The 24,683-nt window shown below is 33.2% G+C and overlaps 1 protein-coding gene across 9 annotated transcripts in view; it reads left to right on the plus strand.

The window, feature by feature from the left end:
* Positions 1–24,683, plus strand: part of DGKB (diacylglycerol kinase beta) — a 345,725-nt gene that overhangs the window by 106,847 nt on the left and 214,195 nt on the right. For 7 of the 9 annotated variants that reach the window (XM_051785972.1, XM_051785970.1, XM_051785971.1 and 4 more), the window contains 7 exons: positions 1,081–1,198; positions 3,821–3,909; positions 3,990–4,106; positions 8,216–8,314; positions 15,904–15,936; positions 19,595–19,711; positions 24,115–24,188. In XM_051785972.1, the coding sequence (XP_051641932.1) occupies positions 1,081–1,198; positions 3,821–3,909; positions 3,990–4,106; positions 8,216–8,314; positions 15,904–15,936; positions 19,595–19,711; positions 24,115–24,188 (647 nt within the window). The remainder of the gene's footprint in view (positions 1–1,080; positions 1,199–3,820; positions 3,910–3,989; positions 4,107–8,215; positions 8,315–15,903; positions 15,937–19,594; positions 19,712–24,114; positions 24,189–24,683) is intronic. The other 2 variants (XM_051785977.1, XM_051785978.1) reach the window with 1 other exon arrangement.

Consider the following 24,683-nt stretch of genomic DNA (forward strand, 5'->3'; position numbering starts at 1 on the left):
CAGCAATACACAATGAAACATCAAACTACTGCATCTGCTTTCCAGCTGATAGTAACTGCTGTTATTCCACTGGATGTTATATTTGTTAAAACATAAATAAAAATTTAAAAAAAATCATGATATTGCATTAGGTTAATGTAATTATTTTTTTAAAAAATTAAAACCTCTGAAGATTAAAAAAAGCAAAAGCCTCATGGCCAGACTTGCCAAGAAGCCAGGAATTTAGAGAATTAATTTAACGTCTGTATCAAGTGCAAATAATTTTTTAAACCATCAAATAACAGTGGGATCTCAGAATGATTCCATTAAGGAAGAGAAGAATCATGCAACAGAAAGCTTACTTTCATAAATATAAATGATTTGATAATATTTTAGTGGTTTGTATAAGTTACAGTGGGCCCCTAAGTTGTTTAGTGCCGATCAATTGATCAATTTATTCATGCAAGATTTGAGTATACTGCTACAGCTGACTGAAAAATGTGGGCTTAAAACTAAGGAATTCTCTTTCTGGAGAAGAGGTCCAGGGTGTAAATCTCACCCTTAAGTAGGTGGGTTTTGATAGATTATTGGCTGTATAGGGTAACATAAATTAAAGCTGGCAATAGTTATTGTGGTGTGGTTAGTTTTCCCACTTCGCAAATGTTGGTATACGTTCCTAATTCTAAGAGTCATTAAGAATATCTGTGCAGTTTTAAAAACTCCTTTCTATTGTTTGTTTTGGCGAGTTTTATCTTCTAACCTGCAGCACCTTTATTTTTAGGATTAGTCTAGAATAAATTTTATTTTTAATACTAGTTGTAATAATGCCTAGATATCTGGATAGAATTGTTTTTCAGGGACGACAGCAGCCTGGTGAGTTTTTTTGAAACACATGGATGTCCATGAACTTCTGAAGAATTTTTTTGTTATATCATTGCCTGTGTATTTAGAATGATTATGCTGTGATCTGGTACAGACTATTAAAATGAAGTAACAGCTTGTCTTTTACGTTCTTGAGTCAATCTCCAATTTTTATTGGCACTTATATATTTCATTGTTTATTTTATTAAGTGAAATCTGTTTCTTTTATGTCCTGTGCAGAATGTGAAAGATGATGGGCAGCATGTATGGAGATTGAAACACTTTAACAAGCCTGCCTACTGTAATCTTTGTTTGAATATGCTAATCGGAGTAGGCAAGCAAGGTCTCTGCTGTTCTTGTGAGTATAAGCATTTCGGTGTCCATGTGTATACATGTCTATTCCTAAAAATGTTGCTCTTGCTGCATAATAAAGAACTCATAGCTTCCCAGTACAAAGCCATTGCTAGCACAGTAGTGTCTCCCTCTTGTCTTCTATGCTTGAGCACTCAAGGTTCTTTTTTTTATTTTTCAGCTTATTTGGCTTTTAAATGTGTTGTTTGAGGGATTTTTCTCTTTTATCAGAAACAATTTTAGAGTTATCACTATTAGTTCCCTTTTGAGTCTGCCACTTTTTTTTTTTAATTCTCGTGGTGTTTTTTATTTTCTATTAGCAAGTATCATGCTTAAGTTTCAGCCCTATAGTTTTGTTATTCCTCTTTTTTTTCTTGTTAATAATTATAGATATTCTTTAAGAGGTACATTGACAAACATCTAAGTCCCATGTTTGTTGATTCAAATTTTGCACAGAATTCTTTTTCTATTAATTGTGAAGGTCAAAATCCCAGTTTCCCAGAAATTGAGTTTCTGTAACAGTTCTAAAGTTTTGTATAGTAACTTGGTTTGTATTCATTAATTTCAATCCACGTATTTACTGATTATATATTTTAAGGTAAAGGACAACAGAAAATCTATCTAATTTGACCTTCTTTAGACTATTAGGTGCAATCACTGGCATTCAGTTCCTTGAGTTGTATCTATGCATATCCTAATAATCTGTGTTTGACCAGCTCATAAACTGTATCTTGAGAAACCACGTCTTTATGAAAGATACCTTGTCTCCATTTGAATGTTTCAAGAGATGGATGATCCATATCTTTCTTTTGTGGTGTGTTCCCATGATTGATCATCTTTTTTTTTTAAGACCTATTTTCTGATTTGAATATGTCTTGTAAATGGTTCCAATGACTGGTTCGTGTTATGCCCTGCTCCATAAGATTAATGAGATCTTTAGTATCCACTGTATTCTTCTCAGGATGGTACCAAGTCACCTTTCATTGTTCTTTTTGGTAAATTAATCAGTTTCTTAGTGTAACTTACTTTCTCCATTTTTGGTATGAAAGATAGCCCATCACAGATGATCAGGACCTTTCTGCCTGTATATTTCTATCATTTTAATTTGAGATTAGTAGGAAAGAATGACGATTTTGAATTGTTCTGTGGGCCACAGATCTCTGTAAAACATAATTTGGATGTAAATCCTTGTGTGGATTTTCACATCATATTTTCAATTTCACTCACGGTACTATGACATGAGAGAGATATATCTTTTAAAATTCAAACAAATAGAAATTGTGTAACTTCAGGTTATTAAATGCTTATGACAGTAACTGGAATATATATATATATATATAAAATACTGATTTGACTGTTAGATCTTGAAATGTTATATTCTTCAATATTCTTTTATGTCAGACTGATGTTTTTTCTACTGCAGTGTACCTCTTTAGAATGTATTTTTTATTGTGCTTGGCGTTTATTTGCTGAGAACAGTGGTCTCAAAGTATCTGAAGAACATCCACATGCTCCTCTCAGTTACTTCATGTAGGAAGAGGCATGAGTCTACTTAAAAAACTGTTTCACTATTTCCGTATCTTGCTAAGCTTTTTCTTCAATATATTTTCAAAGCATTGCTATAGATTTCATTATTTGCATTTTAGATTGTGTGGGAGGAAAAAAAAAAAAGGGGAACCGTAGGGGGCCTCACCATCCCTCCATGGTCCAATCAACAATGTTACTCCCTGCAGTTTGTCTGATTAATGGCTGCGCCTCCCACTGGGTTTGTGTAATAGGTGCAAGCAAGGTGTTTAGAAGTACTTTGTGCTTAATTGCTCTCGAGGTCAAAAGCGTGAGACACCGTGCAGGGAGAAATTCATTCTCAGTTTTTAATAGTTGACTCCCTTGAATGCAGGCATAAGCTATAGCATTATTTCCTTATCTTGGCACAGTTATATCGTTGAAGTCAATAAAACTTTGCATTGTATCGTGGTATTTGTGTTTTCCAAATGCAGCCAGTGTGATCTGGTCACTACAGACCTGGTCAACTGTAGCAGTTACCTAAAGCTGATGTGGAGGGCTTAGGGGAAAAAAAAAAAGACTTCTCAGGAGTTGGTATTTGGAAAATAAGAGTTAAAGTAGTTAAATATATGGTGGTTACATGGAATGCATGAAAACAATTGCTATTTGAAAATGGATTAATCAGCTATTTAAGATTTATAAATCAATAGAAGGAATAACAAATTAATTGGGTTTTATTTTTGTACTTGCCAGCTACTCTCATGCCTATAGTTCATAAAATATAGATTTCTTCTTACTAGCAAATGACACCATTTGGCAGTCATCAATTTATCTTTAATATTTTTTATCATTTGGAAATTATTGTGAAAAAATTTAGCGATCTCTGATTTAATTAAGCATTTCCTGTTATGCAATGATGGTGCATTCTTGGATTTCTCACTTGCATAATATTTCCTGTTCTAATTGGCCTTTTGTATTCCATGGAAAAAGCAGTCTAGTTTAAGTTTTCATTGACTGATTGGATTGATTATTCAGAGATGGCATGCTGGTAATGTTATTTGTTTCACAGAAATGTAGTCAGAAACACCATTGCCTCAACATCTATTAATGTGTTTCTTTTTTGCAGTTTGCAAGTATACAGTCCATGAACGCTGTGTCTCAAGAGCTCCCGCATCTTGCATCAAAACATATGTGAAGTCTAAAAAGAATACTGAAGTAAGTTTGGGGTAGCATTAACTTTGCCGTGTACCTGTTAATTTAGTAACTCTATGTATATTCGCATTTTTCTTTTGCAGGTAATGCACCATTTCTGGGTAGAAGGCAACTGTCCAACAAAATGTGATAAGTGTCACAAAACTATAAAATGTTACCAAGGCTTGACTGGACTTCACTGTGTTTGGTGTCAGATCACAGTGAGTATACTATAGTAAAACCTTTAGCATGGGTTAGAGAGATAAAAATCATAGAATATTTTTCTATAGCCTAATAATTTGAAAGGTCTCATTCGATTTTGTCATCAGCAATGGCTAATGTGTGTTTAAGGGATGGTATATACAGAATATTCTTAGGACTCCTTAATTGTGGCAAGCCAATACTCTTAAAGGTGTGCTTCACTTCATGACAATATCCAAATGAAAGTAATGTATACCACTCTAAAGAGCAGAATTCCCAACCTATGCTACGGAATTATTACAAAAGATTACGGAAAGATTACAAAAGCATTTTCAGTACCAGGGAAAATCAAGGTCACTGTGACACTACGGCAAAGTCCTAATTTGTGGCAAATGAAATTGAGGATACCTGGTAGGATACAATGATTCCAAGTGTTGGGGAACAATAGCAGAGACATGTTGATAATATACGAACCTGTGCACCAAGTCTAATATATACAACTTTTGAGCACTCCTTATTCAGCAGGAACCAATAACTGAAACTAATGACATTCAGGGAACACTGCCCTTATAAGTGAGATCTTCATGCTAGAAGGAGCAACACCAGTATTTCTGTTTCTAGCCAGGGCAGGATTTAAATCTAAATGGGGAGAGATTCAGCCTTCTTCACAGGTTTTTGCTGGGTTTGCTGATATCATTACTATTATTGTTATTGTTATGGAACAGCAGTTGTTTGTTCAGTGCTTTAAGTAATAATATGAGACTGAGGCATTTGTGAATGTTTGTTTTCAACATACAAGTTAGGATGTTTTATGACATATTTTCTTAACAGAAGAATACAAAATATGAAACATCATCAAAGAAAATAGATCCAGGATACTTTCAGTGTTAAGCTGTTATGATTATTTAAAAACCAATGTTTTAGAAGAAAGCAAATATGTAGTCCAGATTGCTGTCAAAATTTGGATAATTTATGTAGAGAATAAAACACCCAATCCAAATTTTTTTTGCGTGCAGATAATTAAATTTAGGCAATGGCTATATGTGTTTAGCAAGACAAATAAGAGTGTTCTACTCTCTATATTAGAAGTGTTTACATCTGTATAATATGTGTTTGTCATTCAAGAAATACATAGTATGTAAGGCTCCCTCTTAAAGTCAAAGGAAGTTTCAAATTCTGTATCTCCTCAGTAGAAATTATTTTCTCATTATTTTGTGTGAATCTGGACCAGATTTGTAAAGGTTTTTTACTACTTGAAGGTGAATGTCAAGATGCAGAGGATTTTCATAAGAACTGGTATTCACTGAAGAAATACTGAAGAATTATTTATAACTGAAATCACTGTAAAGGAAAGGAAGAGGCTAAATACTTTTGAAAATATCCTAAGTGCTTGTGTGCATATTTAAATACCTAAATGTCTGTCAAAATTCCAATTAAAATGAGTCTGTGTTTTTTGACAGTCAAAATTGAAAATATTGGCACTGAGGTTTAAAATTTTGCAATTGTACTTCTATCAGTAATTTAAAGATTTTTTTTCATAAAATTAATGTTTATTTTAAAAATAACTTTATTAATATTTTTATTTAATTTTTATAGCTTCAGATGTAAAATAGACACATAAGTGAAGTCTGAGTATTTTTAAATACTTCAAATTACTCCTATTCACTTTGCTTGCAATTCTTTGTATTTGATATATTCTATTGCAATAACTTTATTTTCTAATAGAAATAGCTTTATTACATAAAAAGGTATTCTAAATTTCTATCAGATACATGATTTTTGAATGGATATTCTGAAATTATATAGTTATCATCACATCCTTCACACTTTTTCAACTCCTTGTACTACACATTTATGACTTGTAATATAAGAGGATGCTAGCTATTACACAACTAATTCTGAGCCTCTTTCATGCATTTTAAGTTTCTATCCTTACAACTTAATGGGGTCACTTCTGCTGTCACATAACTGAATCAACTCCCAAAATTTAGAGGTGTTTTTCACTAAGAAGGCTTGCTATACTGAGTTCTCAGCCAAACCCCTGATCACTCTCCCGTACACTCTGTAGTTATCTACCAAGGTCATGTAAATGTTTTTTCTCCTCATTTTGCCTCCAGCAAAAACATTTTTTCCTACTTTGCAGGCTTATGAGGGATGTAATATTCTACAGGATCTAGATGTGGGGGAAATGTATTTAAAACCTGCTGAAATGATTTTTTTTTGAGAAGAGATGCATGTTATTTTATTTCATTGTGCTAAGTGTTATTTTCGTTAAAGCTACATATCTCCTACCATTTTTGTTATCTACTGTGTGCCAATTCTGTTGTCAAAAATCAGCAGAGACTATTAAGAAGATTAAGCTATTTTTTCATAGATAAGTTTGCGTGCCACCAAGTAGCAAAGCTGCTAATTACCACTGAATGTGTGAAGATACTTTTATTTGATGTAATGTGGCCTGGTGTGCATTAATTATGGTACAAGTAGCCTTACCACTTAGGCAGAGAATTAGCATGACAAATGATTTAGATTACAGGGCTACCAAAATACTCTCACAATAAGGCTTTAAGCTCAGAGTAAATCGAGACTTGTTAGACTTTTATTTTCTGTTGCTAAGTAACTGCCTAAAAAGGTAACTTTGCAGTATAAATGAATTTGGGCAATGCTAATATTAGGTGCCATTCAGTTCAAAATTCAGAAATGTTATGTCAGCATTAACTTTACCAGATAACTTAATGAAGACCATATTACGAGTAAAGTTTATATACATCAGCGGTTGGTGCAATTTTATTGTGATTTTAATAGAGTTCATATGAGTTAAATTATGTAGAGGGAAAATGAATCAGTCATTGGAAAAATGTGATTTACAGATGCCGACGTTGAACTACAGATTTTGTAACAGATATTGAACCTGTTGAACTAATGCTGGATGCTACCTATTATACTACTTAAATCACCTGTTAATAAGATTTTTACTTTACAACTCCTGTTATTTATTAGCCTAATTATTTTTCTTTACTTCAAATATACGTATCTCCTCAAAAATAATAAGCAGCATGGGAAACTGATGTTACCTGAAGACCTTAATGCACAGTTTATTAAATCAATGTAGAAATAGAAACACAGAATAATTTAGGTTGGACAAGACCTTAAAGATCATCAAGTCCAAAATAATAAACTTTCACAAAATTTCACAATATTAGGTTTATTTCCTTCTGAGTATCTCTAATGATATTGCAAAGTATAACAATTAAATGTGAATGTTTTGCATGATCCAAGCACACAACTGTTCCTTTTTACTCTGTGACTGGGTAGTTAGAGACATTTGAATTGAGTTAAATTCTAAATTATCAACAAGAACTCTTGATTGCTCATGCAAAGTATTTCAGTAGATTTATCATTACTTGTTACCATTTTATGTTGATGTTAAATACATATTTTTCCCATCAACCTTTGTAGCAATACAGAATTAAGCCAATGCTCTTTCAGTCAGCAGATCTGAGAATATTCATGTTTTCAGAGTAGAACTCTTGTCATTGCTTTCAAGACAACTGGATGAATGCTGAGAATAAATTAGGAAAAGGGAGGGTAATTCAGGTTCCTCAGAAGTGGGTGGAAGCCTGAACGTTGATTCTACCCAGACCAAAATTTACCCAATGGAGCTTAAAGCTCTTAGATATTCCTGTGTTATTCTCTTATATTTGAATGGGTAGTGACTATCAGCGTCAGGTAGGAAACGCAGTTACATCAAAGGCTGCCTTGAATTACTTACTGGTAGTAGAGCAGAAGTTCCTGCTTCAATGCAAGGAGCTCTATTCTGAAATGAATGTTTTGATCACTGATAACACTATGCTGATGTTACTGTACTGCCATGCCCCATTCTTATTTTGTGTGCTGATCCACACATACAATTTCCAAACTGGAAAATACCTTAATCCACCATTCTTTGCTTCAATATAAATTCACTGGTTTTGTCAATCCTAGGAGACTTTCCACTGCAGTGTGTTTCATTTCCTTCTAGTACTCTAGTAATAATTAGGTTAATGAACTCACCTTGTTCTAAGATGCTCATTTGTTTACGCCATAAGTATAAAAGGTTTAAGTTGAATCTTCATTTTCTATCTTTCTGTAGTTGCATAACAAGTGTGCTTCACATCTGAAACCTGAATGTGACTGTGGACCTTTGAAGGACCATATTTTACCACCCACATCAATCTGCCCAGTAGTATTGGTGAGTTGTCCTTACGTGTATTTCAGTTGTAATCCCCTCTCATATGGAGCATTAAAATGATGCTGGGACTGTCAGCCAGGTATTTGTTACATTCACAGGACTATGTGAACCTTAAACACAGTGTGTAATCCTGGCTGATGCGTTTAGAGGCATGAGCATGTTTTATTCTCTGCATATTGCATTTTCCTTCATGTGAGAATGAATTTTCTGTAGGGCATATTATAACTGAAGCTGACTCAGGTTTTATCACTTATTCAGACTGTACTTACCAGAAACTGTATAGGCAGAACACTTCTACATTTTACATCTTTTATAGATCCAACTTCCCAGAATAATGAAGTTATTCTTATGAGCAGTTTTTGCTTGGGATGCATATTGTATATCTGCAATGCTGAGGTCTCTGATCTAAGCCGGAGGTTACCTAGAATGATGACACTGGTCTTGCAGTAAGCTATGCATCAATATTATGGTATATTTTATTCTGCAATCGTGGACAGTAAATTTCTCTGTCCACAAAAACAATAACTCAATTCAATGAAAATAAAAATGCATGCTATGTGTAGGTTGTATAGAAAAGAGCTGACCATTTTATCATTAAAAAAGAGCTTGAGAATTAACTTATGTATTCACATACTAAATTGGATATTTTATGCTTATAAAAGTCATAGCATCATCATATTCATAGAAGAACAGATGAATGGTCCTCTTTAAATATATTTCATAATAAGAGTAAGAAATGCATGAACTTAAGAGAGAATAATTTTTTGCGGGGAGGAGAAACAAGAAGATATACCTCCTAATCTTAAACCAGTTTCTGATAACTAGGAACCATAATATTTGTGCCTATTGTAAATTAATTATTTTCTGATTAATTCAAACAAATTAATATAAATTCTGTTTATAAATCTGCAAATGAATGGATGCTAGACTATGGGATTATTCCATTGCTCTCAATGAAGGTAAAGCAATGGAAACCTGGTTTTAATATTTACGAAATATTTTTAAATATTTTTAAAAGTCATAAGAGCAGTTTTGTAGTTTGTCTGTATCATATTTTGGTATCATCTGGACAAGCTCTGATTAATAATTGTAAAATATTATTTTAAGTTTGTTGGATGATTACATTCTGCAGTACGTTATTTAATTTTCAGGATTTTAGGTCATACTTTAAAAGTCAGCATTTGGAATCTATGATTTTGTTATTGGACTGTTTTCATTTTAATGTTATTTATCATTTGCCATTGTTATAAATGGAATAAACCTCAGCATGAAATTTCATCTTCAATTATATTGGTGTAACTCCATTTTCTTTTCAGGAGAGGAAGAGGAATAGAGGAATTAAGATTTTTATTCCACAATTGGAGTTTAGTTAAGTTGTTTAGAGGATATGTAAAACCACTCTAGAGTCAAATCACCCTTGAATAGGTTTGTTTTATCTCCAAATTTTGAAGGCATAAGCAGAAGTAAATATGTTTTCCTGTATCAGAATCATATTACTAACAACATAGCACAAGACATGTATTTCAGCACAATGTATATTGTCAGGAATGGAAAATGTATTTTTCTGTGATTTAACAGGGACTTAAAATTTTTGTAGTATATTTGCTCATTTAGCAGTTTCTTCCAAAAATGCATTACAATCTTGAGTTTACTTATGTTACAAATAGTATCTCAGTGACCTAGCTAATAGAAATTCCTTCTAAAAGTGATTGCTTATTGTGTATATATTATTAGTGTTGATAATTTTTAATTAGTTTCTTCTATTTCCTGTTACGGGGATTCCTTTTGAGAAAGGTAATACTCCAATGTATGTGAACCAGCACTCTCAATAATGACAGCAAAACCAGTGAATATATCTTTTTCAAAATTGTCTAAACATAAGTGTTTGATAATAAAAATTCTGTGTTTAGACATATCAAATCTGATATACCTGACAGTGTAAGGGTCTTTCAACTAAGACACAGATTTAGATTCAATAATCAGATGAGCAATGAAATTCTTGCAATGCTACGTTTATGTGAAAGGTAAATAAAAGTAGATAACCACAATGCTTGCCGTACTAGGCTTATCCTTGAGTATTTTGAGGTGTCAGAGAGGAATGTATTTTCTTCTCCCACAGAATAGATTATAGGAGTTGTGGGAAAATAGCAAGATGAAAAATCTTGTATCTTTGATCTCCGAAAACTGTTGGCCCTGCCTACCATCTGTAATTTGGAAGTCCAGATTTCTTCCAGAAAATTGCAGAGTTCATCTCTGCAAGATGCCTTCTCATAAGTTTTCCTTCAAGAGTACAGGCTAAATCCCTCTCATCTTTTCTCTTTTGCAAAACTAAGGACCTTCATACTTTTGCCTTTTTTATCCAACATGTCTCATGTCTCATTTCTTCAGTTCTTGTCAAGTCCAGCCTCAATGATTTCTACAGAGATAAAGGACTTTTTTCATGAATTGCATTTCACAGCACCATGTGCTATACCAGTGCTGCCAAACTGATCTCTAAACTGCAATTTGTTGTTCAGGTCCATATCATCTCAGTTTTTCCATTTCCTAAGTATCCATTAATGTCCAAAATCACTATTTCAACTGTGAAAAATAGATTTAAAAAATACCCTTCCAGATTGTAATATCACAAAGGGTGACACTCCCCTAAACACAGCCATCTCAGGTGTCTATTCTCGACTACTCATTTAGGATCTCTTTAGACATAGGAGAGATTTCTCTAAAATAGAGTAACTCCTAATGGTTGGAGAGAGAACCGAGATGCCTGGTCATCTGAAAGTCAGATGGTAAATAAAGGGGCTCCCATCTTCAAAACTGCACAAAATAGAATTTATCAAATGTTATTCTTAAATATGATAAGCATCATCAGCTGAAAATGAAACAACGGGGAAACTCACAGAGTTGATACTGTGTACGTAATGAAAGCATGACATATCTGTCTAGATTCAATGTCTTACAAAGATTTTTAATATCTCACTGCAGCAATTTTAAATGTTTTAGTAAAATGTATCCTGTCAACTTTAAAACTAGTCTGTTTTACTTTTCTGTTTACCATATATAAGGCTTGTTGTATGGTGAAGTTTTTTGTTCAAGTTAAATGAGTTTTGTTATAAACCGTGTGTGCAGATTTCAAGTGATAGTCTTTTAATAGATGTCAGATACACTTTAATGTTACTCTCTTTTATTTCAGTAACATTTTAATTAATTCATACTGATTGAATAAATGTACATTGAGACTTGTTTCCTAATGAGGGCACATTTAGAGGAAAGGTTTTGCATCATTCTGATATCCTGTGGGTAATTATATTCTAATTATATGGTGGGGGGAAAAAGTCTATAACTCAGTGCTGATATTGTTCATTGGACCCAATTAATTATATGCACATAATGAAAGTTCATGATAAGGTTGACTGGCAGTGAGTTTAAAAATCTTTAACTCAATTGAATCCTAGCCTACCAAGAGCTCAGAATTAGATCATAACCAGGTTAAAAACTGGGTATTGGAATGAGATGAGTGAGTAGTGAGGAAAAAAAGATTGGTCTCTGCTCATGATACAGGTTCTCTCCCCCACCCCCTTTATAAGGTAGAAAGGGAAAAATGCATTTTTGCTTTTTCTTTTCATGCCTGCCTTTACTTTGCTCCATTTATTGATGAACACGTAGCATGTTCTAACTCATATTTATGTTTGTAGAAACATAATTAGATTTTCAATTTCCCACCAAAATAGATACAGCCTTGGTTAGTGACGAACCAACCAATAAAAACTTACTATTTAATAGATGTGTAATTATTCCATAATGCATGATGATTTTGATCCTCCTGTTGTTTATGTGAGTTTTACAATAAACTGTTTTTCACTTAATTTCTAACATTGGTTTTGAAAACTATGATTAAAACTACTAATTTTGGAACAAAAAGAAAATTATGGTATAAATTGAAAAACATAAGGTACTCTGCTTACAGTGTGAGCATTACTATGTGGCAATTACTACTGTCTCCGTAGTAACCAGTTTATTTTAAAGGTGGAGGCTCTGATATAATATTGAAGGCAAGAAATTAAAGAAATAAAATTTAAAATCTAGTCCATTTCCTTATGTTTTAATTTTCAACTTGATTGTTTTGCATTCTGGGGAAAATGTGTCATCATGATAAGTTTAAAACAGCTCACATTTTGTTTCTTTCCTCTTGTGAATGAATTTGACTTTTCTTTTGTGTAGTGAAGTTATTGCAACTTTTTAGGTCAAAATCATTTAAGAATAAATTCAATCCGATTCCAGTTTGGTTTTGTTTGTCATTTTATTGTCCAAAAACATAAATGGTCAAAAATCTTTTGTTTATAGCTAGTTCTATTTAGGCGCATAAACCAACGTACACAGCAGATTACAAATGTTTTACCTAGGAAATATGCCTTATGCAACTACTTTATAATCTGTAGTTTCAAATTTTTGTGTAAATATAGCATGTTGACATGCTGGCAAAAAAGTAATACAGAATTAAAGTTGAAAATACTGTTTAAGAATTTTCTTTGACTATTCGGTATTTAGAGATAATACATAGAATAGCTAATGGCAATATTATAATTGCAACATTGTTCAATAGATATTTTTTCGATGTCTGGTAATATGTTTTACTAATACTATTTTTCTGTGAGGTATGTAGATGCTACTCATACGGGAAAGCAGAGTTGTAGAGAGAGAAAAAGGGAATTAGCAGTGGCTGGTTGAAGAATGAGCTTTCTTAATCCCTTTTCCAGTTTTTAATCCTAAAATGATTCTTCTGTTTTTATAATAGTAGAGATCAGTTTTAGCTCAGCTGAATCCAAGCTCAGCACGGAACAGAGAAAGTCAGTGCAGTGCGTAAGCATCTTTACAAGCAACTCAATCTTTTGAAGTTGAGTACTAGCCTTATTCTGGATTTCTGAACAAAGATACTATAGAAAACCTACAGTTCATTGAATATAGTGCTTGGGGTGGGGGGTAGTTGAATTTAAATCTGGTTGTTAAATATTAAATAATGACATAGTGATTGAAACAGATTTAAAACCCAAAACAAACCACTTTTTTCCTTTTCAGTTGTGTATCATATTGCAACATCAGTTCTCTGAGAATCTAAATCAGACTTGAAATATAATGGTGTGCTTATCTACACTAAGAGCTTTTTCATTTCTTTGAAGTCAGAAGGAAATTAATAATTGCCCTGGAGGAAAATGTATCTTCCTAACTAATTATCTGTTCGACAAACACTGTTCAATGTTAAAATAATAAGATGCTGATAAACTGAAATGGCAGCAATTCAATCATTTTAAGTTATATCTGGTTGCCTGCCCACAACTCATCACTACAGTCTGTCCCTAAGTTTATTCCTTATATTCTCTCCCATTGGAGTTTAACATGGTTTTATTTTCAAAATTCTTTTCCAAAACTTTTATGTTTCTTGGACAGTGTATGTAATCAGGTGCTATAGCCCAAGTTCATTTTGAGTTGTAAATCAAGTTAAAAATCTTGGGCCCTGCTGTTGTTGCATGTTGATGCATATATTGAATCAACACAAGATATAAGGCAAGTTCTTTAGACAACTGAATGAACTGAATGAACTAAGGCCGTAATCCTAAATGAGAAAGAGTTGATTGTGATTTGATATGTAATTCTTTATTTAGATGAACTAAACAAATGAAACACAGTATATATATAAAGTTATCACATAGTGGTTTCTTGTTTAGAATAAGGAACAAGTCTTGCAGTCAGCAGTTTTAGAAGGTATTCTTAAATGACGTTGTCTCCATTCCAGCATTGTCTTTTTGCATGTATTTTGGCCACTAGTATTAGGGTCACAAAATGCCACCTTCTGATTGAAGGCATTTTTTTTCTTAGCTGCAAATGTTTCTAACAAGACAGCTCTCAAATGAATTAGAAGTCTTATCTTTCCTTTATAGTATGTGCATGTGCAGCTCACTGGACAGTATTTTTGCTAGAGAATTAGTTGATAATCTTGTCCACAGGATGACTTTTTCTGCCTGTGGATGTAGAGCTGAGTATTATGCCACAGCCCTATTAACCTTCAAGACAGTATAATGTGGTGTCCTAATACTGGCCCTTTTAATTAGCATGTACAGAGGGTTAAAGCTGGAAATGTGGAGAATTTAGAAAGGAAATTTTCAAAATATTTTAGCACATCTGAATCGCAGTTACTTGGATGTGGTGTCTAATAGATATTGCAGATAGATTACTCCCCATGGTTTTAGAGTCGTGGTGACGTGGGGTTTTTTTTTAGTATTTGGTTATTGCATAACTATGAACAGAAATTGTGTGGAATGGGATTTTTGTAGTCAGGGTCTTGAATGCCATATAAGTTTACAAAATTACAGTCTAGGAGTACTTATTCTAATGTTATTATTATTCTAATGTTATTATTATTCTAATATTAATAATACTCTATTGTTATTATTATTATATCCTTGGAGATTCCCATGTCATTAAACAAAATAGCTCTAAGGAATAATGAAATAACCTTCCTTCAAGTTTCTTAAAAAAGACCCCAAAGCATCAGTTTGGTATTCAAGTCACATATTTAAACTTCCATGGCCTTCATCCTGCAAACATTTGAGAATATCTTTACATGGTATTCTGTTAATTCCATCTGATCTTCTATGACCAAATTTACCTGATAAATATCTTTCAAGTTCAAGTTTTGGAGTTCTAAAATAAGATTTTTTTAAAATAACTCTATCAGTTTATTCTTAGTAACACAAAATTTGGTTCTCTCCTTATGCACCCCCATCCCCAAGTAGGGTATATGCTCCATCTGAATGTACATATTATAAAAGAAGTAAATATCATACAGAAGAAATCTCAAGTTTGTAGTAGTTACTTGAAAAACTGTGTAATGTTATTAACCATTCACTAATGACTTTGCAATCCTGTTAAATGCATAAGTAAATTGTAGTTTCATGTTATAAAATAAATTGCTTTAAATCATTTCAGCTGTGTAGGAAATAATCCTGAAAAATAGATTTACAGTTATTGATCAAAAGACAAGGTGATAAAAGGAATTTTTGCTTCATCGTCCCAGCAATGTCAGCAGTTAAAATGTAAAGAGGTAACTATTTAGTAAGCCTTTAGTTACTATTCATCTATTTTTTTCTAACAGCTACAGTAGAGTATGATAGTGTTTTATGTAAAGGAAAAGACTGTACTGCTATAAAAGGAAAGAGTAGTTGTAGCAGGAGGTGGCTTTTTTAATCAAGATTCCTTGATTTGCATGAGGATTCAAAGACTTGAAATATAAAATAAAAAAACTCCCCAGGTAGCAAGTATCACTTTTTGCTATTCAAAAGAATAAAGTCCTCAGGTTTTCTAATATTTTTAGCTGGTGCTAAAATGATCCCACACATACTTTCCAGAATTTAAATTGTTAATATTACAGCCAAAACATTGGGAGAGTATGCCTGTGCAAATGTGTAAAAAAAAAGCACCGTGTATGTTTGTTGTTAAGTACAAACTGCTGAAAGGTAACATTCCTTATGAACATTGTCCATGCCCTTTGCCATCACAGCTGTTCAGTGTTGCAGCCTAACGTTCTCTTTTTCCAACAGACGCTTCCCACTTTAGGAGGTTTGCTCCCTGAGGTGCGTAACGGGAGGCATCCATGAACACACGAGTACTAACAGATCGTGATATTGTACATTCTTTTTGCTATGAAGTGCATTTTGGGGCTGAACTGAAAATCTAGATATTACATTCTCTGTTATTATTTGAAAAGCAGTGTCATTTATCAATTATTTTCTTATTTGGATAAATATGAGATATTCGCAAATTGGGTAGTTCTTATCTGACAGCGATCTCTCTGGAGCAATCCTGAATGGTAGAAGCTCCAGTTAAAGGGTATTGCCTGCAAAGTGGGAATTCAAGGGGAGAAAATAAGGCATGAGAGGTGCAAAAACGGGTGGAAAAAATTTTTGTTGTGGTAAGTACAATTTTGAAAGGTATGTGCTCTGACACATACCCAAAGAACAGAAAAGCTTGAATCTTTGAGCCATCAAAATGTACAATACCGTCTAAACTGGTGTATTCTGTATCTCTATCAACCTCATGCATGTCCACTAAACAAAATGGTTCACAGATACAATGATCATTTTGTATGCTTTATTTAGCAAGATATTAAATACAGCACAACTGTTATAGAAACATTTCTCACCTTGAAAGATAAATTTTTGCATTTTATAAAACCATTTTATTACTGAACGACAATTTTTTCTTAATGTTGTTAGAATTTGTAAGCTGTTATCCACAGATGATTTTGTTAAATTGTTCTTTTCTCATTTAAAAATTACATTGTTTAGTTTCTGATACCCTCTGATAGCTTAGTAATGTTATAGTAATATTATAGTTCCCAAAAGTAAGATATTCAAAGTCAGTTTTCTATTCCATATGTAAAACAAAGGGTTTATGCAAGAATATTTAAAATAGATTGTTTTAAGGAAGTGGTAAATCTTTTTGTGTTTCATTAATAGATATATTCATTGGAATTATAATATGCATTATTATGTCATACAAGCTGTGTCAGATCCTCACCTAGTGTGATACATATAGAAAAATTATAGGATATATAACTCTAGGAAATCTAGAATCTCCTATCAGCTTCTTCAGAAATTTTTCGGAGAGCACTGTTGGTAGAGATGGTGACATTTATTGTGGTATCATACTCATATAAGATGGGTGATACAAAATACTTTATTTGTACTTTCTTCAAAAATCACCAGTGAAGAAAGCAGAGGTTCAATGATAATAAGGTCAGATATCAATCTTTGATTATTTTATTAACACACTAGACAATTCTGTATCATCAAGATACTTTTTCCTTCATATTGTGTAAGGTACATAGTTTAATCTCGTGTTGTCTTTGTCTGTGAGTCAAGCAATAGTTTTGCTTATGGGACAGGAAATATAAATTGGAGAAGGAATGTTGCGTCTATAATAATGCAGCAGTCATAAGGCCAAGCCAGCTGAGGGTATTTGCTGCTATTTGTATCATGCTGGAACAAAAACCCCAATATCCAAAACTTTGCTTTAGGTAATTGTTACTGCATTTTGCATTTGAGTGATTAAAACCAGCAGGTTTGGGCACTGTTCTCAGCAGTGTATAAATACTTTTCCTCTAAATAACAGCATGATATATGCAAGAAGAGTTTTAGTGTTACACTTTATAAATAGACCTTTTTTGAACAATGTTTTTTTTTAACCTCCCTAAATGCATAAACTCAGTGTGCTGGATCTATTCCTTTCTGTTACCTTTTCCTTTGAATTATCACAAATATCTTCTTTACCTTGAGATTTTCCTGAAGTTTTTAAAATTTGCTCTCCATTTCTGATCTCTGTTAGAAATCAACATTTTTACTACCTGTTTCTCTGCTTTACTGGCATCTGATTTGATTTTTGAAGATGTTACATTATTCATGAGCCAGTTTTGTCCACCGTGTAAAATCCTGTTTAACATGGTATACTTACTTTTTATAAGGTAGTGTCTTTTAAGGGTAGTTATTCACAAAGTTGCCTAAAACCCCAAGGGAGCTTCTTAAATATGTAATGAAGTGTAAAGATTCCTTCATACTGAAGTATCTTACTTAATGCCAAGTATCCTTGGCATTAACCAATACCATTGTGCAATAATGATTTGTTTTAGTTCGAAAATGTTTCTGTGGGTGCCTCATCATAGTTCTACTTTCTAAATAATCATCAATAAGTAAGAACAGAGTTGGTGATTTCTTAGGCAGTGATATGTACAGCGTTTGTCTGTGTTTTAAAGGTTAGGGCTGAGGTGAATACCTGTAATTGTTTCTACCATTTTCTCTATATAGAATGAATGATATTGTAGTCTAGACTCTTGGACCTGCTCTTGAACTGATCGAGTTACTCAAAGCATCCAAGAGCTCAGTTAACTAACCTCCTAGTCATCTCACTGCATACAGGAATTTGTGCAGAGATCTCCTACTTTCATTTTTTCCTGTGGCATAGGTTTGTCAGTTCTTTTATACAAAATGTAATCAGATTGCCACAGCACCTGGCTACCCAAAGCAGCCTGGGCTGACCTGCATCACTATTTGCATCAGGACTAGATTGAGTCTGTGTCAGTCTCCAAACTTAAAGAAACTAAAGATGGTATAAAAATGGTCATGGTTCACATCTGTGTTAAGCTGGGAGTTATTCCCTTCCTGCTCAAGAATCTGTGTCAATGTTTTTTACCAGTAAAAACTGCTCCAGAAAGAGTTTTGTGGATTAATTGCTAGTGCAATCCCTAAGGCATTATCAGAGGTGGGTTTGGCCTGGTATGGAACAATGAACTGCTTACTGAATGCAGTTGCAGGGGGTGCAGAAGAGTCCTTCATGCTACTTTCTAGTGCAGCAGCTTTGTGCCAGCCCATTCCCCTCACTAGTTTAAAGCCTCTTCGCACTTGTGAAGTGAGGAAAGTGGTTGGGGTGCAGTTGGGACTGGGGACATCAATTCTATTTTATAAACATCTGCTGTCTTAATTTATGGTACATTTTTTGGACAATCTAAAAGGACATGCTGGGTACAGTTTATAAATAGAATGAGATACAAAGAACAAGGTTGTTTTTTTTTTTCTATTCAGAGTTTTCTGAAATGGCCTGATAACAGTTGAAAATATGATTACAGCAACATACTTCTGAGCTTTCCTCTTTCAAATAACCATCTCATTCTGCTGTGTATCAGCAGCAAAAGTTGCCAACAGCTTAGAATCTGATGTAGATTCTGTTTTCCTTCTGATACAAAATACATCTTTTATAAAAAACCACTCAGCCAATTGATTATGGTACACTTAGACCAGGTATATTTTGCCAAAGTGGAAAAGTACTTTGGAGCATTTAACCTCTGCTAGCAGTTAGGATGAAATTTTGATAAATTACTGATCTCTTATCAATTGCATTGTATGATTTGCTTTCAAGTTTCAGAATGCCACCCTGGTAATGTCAGATTATCTTTTCACATCATTACATTAGTTTGTATTGTGACTACACACTTTTAATCCATCTATTGCCTAGTCATTATGAAATGTCCAGGCACATAGATAGATATTATGTGAAGTGGTCAAACATTGTGTATTAACTTGACTGGGATCTCATTTTCATTAAAGCAGAATCTGACATTACTCACTAGTCAAAAAGCAACTGTGTGGAGGTACAGTCTCAATTACAGTTGTATAAAATACAGTTGTATATATAATGTGTTAAAATGTTCAATTTTCTCCTTTTCTCTTCTTTTTCAAGGAAAGACAGGCAACAGTGAAAAAAGAAAAGAGTTGCCCCCAGCAAATGAACAAACTGGGAGAACGGAGCAAAATGCAAAGAGCAAATTCTGTCACTGTAGATGGACAAGGTCTTCAGGTGTGATTATTGTTATTTTAATTTTAAGCAGATGCTTGTAGGTATGAAGACAATTATAGACTGAGAAATCTTTAAAGTGAAATATACATTCACTCCTCTAATATTTCACTTTTACATATTTTAAAAATGCAGTAGGTAAATTCTTCCATTGATTCAGGAATCCTGTGATGCAAATCTGCTTCTCATGTCAGTGTTAGGATTTCCCAAGAAATTAAGGGGTAGGGAAGACTAAATCACTTCTACTGTAGGATGAAACTGAACTAGTTTGTTTTGGTATCTGTCATACAGTGTTGTGTAAATTTACTTTATGAATCTATGTCTTGATAACTGTTCAGTTTTCTCATTTGGACCTGTTAATTAGTAGATAGAGTAAACTTCAAGGGTGTAATTTGTGTAGGTATTTCTAAGTAGCGTATTTGGCATATTTGCATTAACAGTGGAGAGAAGTAAAGTGTTTTCATTACTAGCAATATCTGTAATAAAAATTGAAGGTTTTCTGCTTGAAAGAAAAACCTGTGTGTGTGTGATGAGCTATTTTAGGGCAGTGACTTACAGGAATGCCAGAAGTTCTGCCTGAACTTCTGAGTACTACTAAGAGTATTTTTGAGTAAAATTAGTGTTTACATGCATGATGCTGCTGCTTCATTTCCTCAGGAATTAAATTATCATCATGATAACAATGTGATAATAATTTAGTATATGTAGTTGTCTGTTATTTCTATCTTTTGATATGTTGAGCTTCAGTGAAAAGATTCCCTTACTATGTAAATTGCTTTATGCATCATAATTATTTCAAGATATACCTTATTGTGTCAGTATAGGAAAGCTTATTTTATTGTTTCATTGTTTTAGGTTAGTGAAACATTCTCGTTATGACAACATAAGGAAAAGAAAAAAACCCCAAACTAACCCCAAACCCAAAAAACAAACCCTAAAATCTATGCAGTCTCATGGCTTCTCCATTGATAGTGTAGTAGGACATTACAGCAATCATATCTATTGCTTTCAAGCTTCTCTACCTGAACTTATCATTCTCACAGGCTTCATTGCCATCCAGATTGCCTGTACCAAACCATGGAGCAAAAAGACCAGAGTATTAATTGACAGAAAGCTCAAGTTCTAATCAGGCACAGTGTGACTAATAAATTGGTGCTAAAGAAAATGCATGGAGTGTTCTAACTTTTGGGTGATATACATGCAATTCCATTGAACCAAACTGTTCTGGATAGAGAAACATTTTTACTTATGGGCATAGTTTATTTTCAGCTCTTTTTCAAGTGTCTGTTTTCCACTCATGTTATGCAGTGCCTGGGATGTAGTACTTGGTCTGTTCAAAACAGCAACTCCTAGCATGACTAACTCTTGCACACACAACCTTAAATTATTATTCTCCTTTAAGGTAATTAGGTCACAAGATTTTCTGTAAGTTTGTCACTGTGATCCAAAACTTATGTTCTAGATTCTCTCTCCATGATGAATCGAAAGCCTAGGATTCATCGTTGCTTGTTTTTATTATACTTGAGATGGAGAAAAAGAGAGGGCAGACTAAGATGGTAGAATTATTATTGAATGGATTTGAGGTGGTTTTTGAAGTGCTTGGTATTTTTTTGTAATGAGACATTTGTAATGTAGTACATGATACAGTACTGGTAATCATGGTGATAACATTAGAAATAATTCTGTGAATAATTAGTGATGGCCCTAATTTGCTGATTATACCACAGTCTTTGTTTTTCTCTGTTGGATTAAATTGGTTTTGAGTAACAGGAATTCATCTTAGCCTCAAATACTACATTTTTGATTGGTAATAATATTAAGACCTAATTATTGTGAGGGCTGAGTGGATCTTGAAGGATACCATAGTGAAAGGATGGATCAATGAGAATGTTAGGGATTTTTTCACTCACAGATTGTATAATTTTGCAACTATTTTCACAAAGATGTAAGGTACCATAAATATCACTGGTAATTAATGTTAGCATTTTTCCCGAAGATGGTCTGGAGAAAAAAATTCTGTATCTGATCAAAGTGTAGTACTCTAATTCTCCCATATCTGGCATGCTACTCTAATACTCTGATTCTGCTGGCATGGTCTCATTTTAATGATTTTCAGTAAGCAAGGATAGTTTTCATAAAACTTAATCAGTGTGTTAATTGCATTTGTTTATGATTTAAGTTCCTAAGGTAACATAGATCTTCATACTACTCCTGTTAGACCTCTGTTTTCAATGTGGGAGAAAGTATATATAAACAGTCCACTGCTTATTTCTTTTTCTTTTTACTCTAAGTCACTTGTCCTTTAACTTCATGGAGATTGCCTTTAAATCATGCTAGATTAAGGCTTGACAATGTGCACCAATTTAGTCTAAATCTTTAGTTGCATTTTTATTATATAAAAATACTATATGTTATCTGGAAAAGTAATTTTGAAAATCTGTAAAAAATTAGTTAAAATTTATTTTGAAACCGAGTGGAATACACACTAGTTATTAGTTTTTTGGGTATTTTGATGATTCAAAACCTTCTGCTTGTAATAATATGTTTGAGTCTTGAAATAAAAGATTTAAAATAGAAATAAGTCCATCATTTAGCTTTTGTTGAGAAAAGTATCAAGACCAAACCTTCTTTCCATCAGACAGCAGTGAGCAGATAACTTAGTGGCAGTGGAGGTCTGCACGACTAAAAGACAATTAATCATAGTTAAGCACATTCATCTTGCTTCTTTCTAGCTAACCAGCATAATGATCAGGATTATTATTTCTAATTAGAGGAAGTAATAGATCATGTATAACCTTAGGATGAGTCTCATTAATTAACCTGCGTCCTAAGGGATTTCAGTAGGTATTCCATCTCTGTCACAATGAGCACCATTGGTTTACACTTAGTTCACAGGAACAAACATCATGGGAATTGGCTAAATAACTAAAATTGATTAAAAGAGTAGATAAAAATTAAATATATGACAAACTTCACTGTATTCTGCAATTTGATGTATGTTTCAACATGCAGCACTTTACTGTGCCAGAAGGTGATACTGAGTTGGTTTTATGTTAAGTTTAATTCCACTGGGTTTGTGGAGTTTTCCATTATTTTTGTATGTATTGGAACAAATTTGATTCTATTGTTTGTGAAATCATGAGTGGAGTTGACACACTAGTGCTTAACAATTCCTACTAAAAGAAAAGTGCTTTTAGATGCCTGTAGGATTATATGCCTATGTCTATAGGATGCCTGTAAGACTTCTTAGCTATAAAGTTTCTCAGGTTCTACCTTAAATTGCATTTTATGAAATCTTCAGCTGAAGAGATTTTGTTATTTCAGGAGTTATGAATAGGGATTTGGAGCAAGGCCTTTCAATGTATCATTTTGAAACAGAGATGGTCTAAGCTTCATCCCTGAAGTTGTTAGTGCATGACTTTGGAGGTGTTGACTTTGAACTCTTAATATACTTTCAAACATTCTGGAGTTGATTTATGTCTAAAAGTGATAATTTTTAATATGAATAGTCTAGTTGAGTGGTTTAAAACAGGTATTAGAGAGAGATGTAATTTTTTTTATGTTCAAGTCTGTGGAGTAAAGGCAGTGAACACACACATATCAGAGTGTCTGAAAAAATAGAATAACACTATTGCTTTGAAGGAAGGTGTTAGTTTGTAAAGCTAAATATTTATATGAATGTGTAAAACTTTCCCTGCACCAAAGAATTAAAAAAAGAATTGTTAGAAATAATTGTCTCCTGCAGTATATCCTCCTCAACATTCTTTTCTTCAGGCTTGCCCTTCTTCTACATGGTTTCTCCTGTGTTATTTTATGTTTAGCTTTCTCAGGTGTTTAGAGGAACTCTTTATTGTTATGGTTGCCACATTTTAGAAAGTGTGTGATTTCATGTCTTATCAAATACTGCAGGTTTCTGTAATTTAAAAAAAAATAAAAATTATTCTGTCAAGTTTAAAATTCCATATAGCTATATTTGACCTTCATAGTAGAGTGTCATTTCTCAGTCCAAAATACAATTTCTTCATAGCTTTTTTCCATAGGAAATTACTGTCAGAATAAGTCATGCCTGTCTTACATCCATCAGTAGAGAAGAAAACTTTAAATGAAACATATACATATATATGTATATGTGTGTATATATATATATGTATATATATATATTACAGTGGAATTATGGGTTTAAATGGTACCACAGCTGTAAAACAGATAGCATTAAAAGAGAAGTCACTTGCAAGTTTTGACAAATTAATGAAGTGAGGATTATTGCAAATTACAGTATTGCTTCCAGCTGGATTACATAGCATAACATAGAGTTTGCATTAAGCTTTTTGTTTTCTGTCTACTATAGGAAAAAATGAATGCAACACACAGCATTAATGAGTGGCTGTGTTATTCCCTTCTTTTAGATCACTCCAGTTCCAGGCACTCATCCACTTTTAGTTTTTGTCAATCCTAAAAGTGGTGGGAAACAAGGAGAAAGGTAAGGTTTTTTCTTTTTTTTTTTTTCCCCTCTCTTTCTTTATTCTGATCTCTGTGAGAGAATTTTAAAAGTTTGTACATGAGAAAAAAATCCGACATTTTGTACTGTTATGCCTCACATTTGAACATCCTATATCCCTGTAGTAATAAATTCCGCAGTTACAAACTAGAATTAGGTCTATAGAACAGTTTTGTTTCAAATTGAAAGAAGTAGCTATATTCAGTGCATGGGTTTGTGGGATTTGCATGAAGATGTGAGTTGTTGTATTTTGCGTTGAAACTTTGAATTGCTGACAGTTTTCTTTTAATCTATGTAATGATTTTACAGACAGGCCAGTAATTTAAATTAGAAACGGTGTTCCATTTTCTAATGTATGACTTGCTTTTTAAACATTTAGTAGTAGAGGCTCTCATGCCTCTCCATAAGATTTCCTACAAAGAAATCTTTTGATTTTCTTAGATGGTAAGCATTCTAACAATCCAGTTACAGTATTAA

This window comes from Manacus candei, unplaced genomic scaffold (genome assembly GCF_025592945.1).
Source record: "Manacus candei isolate 608988 ecotype Guabito, Panama unplaced genomic scaffold, ASM2559294v1 h1tg000021l, whole genome shotgun sequence".
Lineage (NCBI taxonomy): Eukaryota > Metazoa > Chordata > Aves > Passeriformes > Pipridae > Manacus > Manacus candei.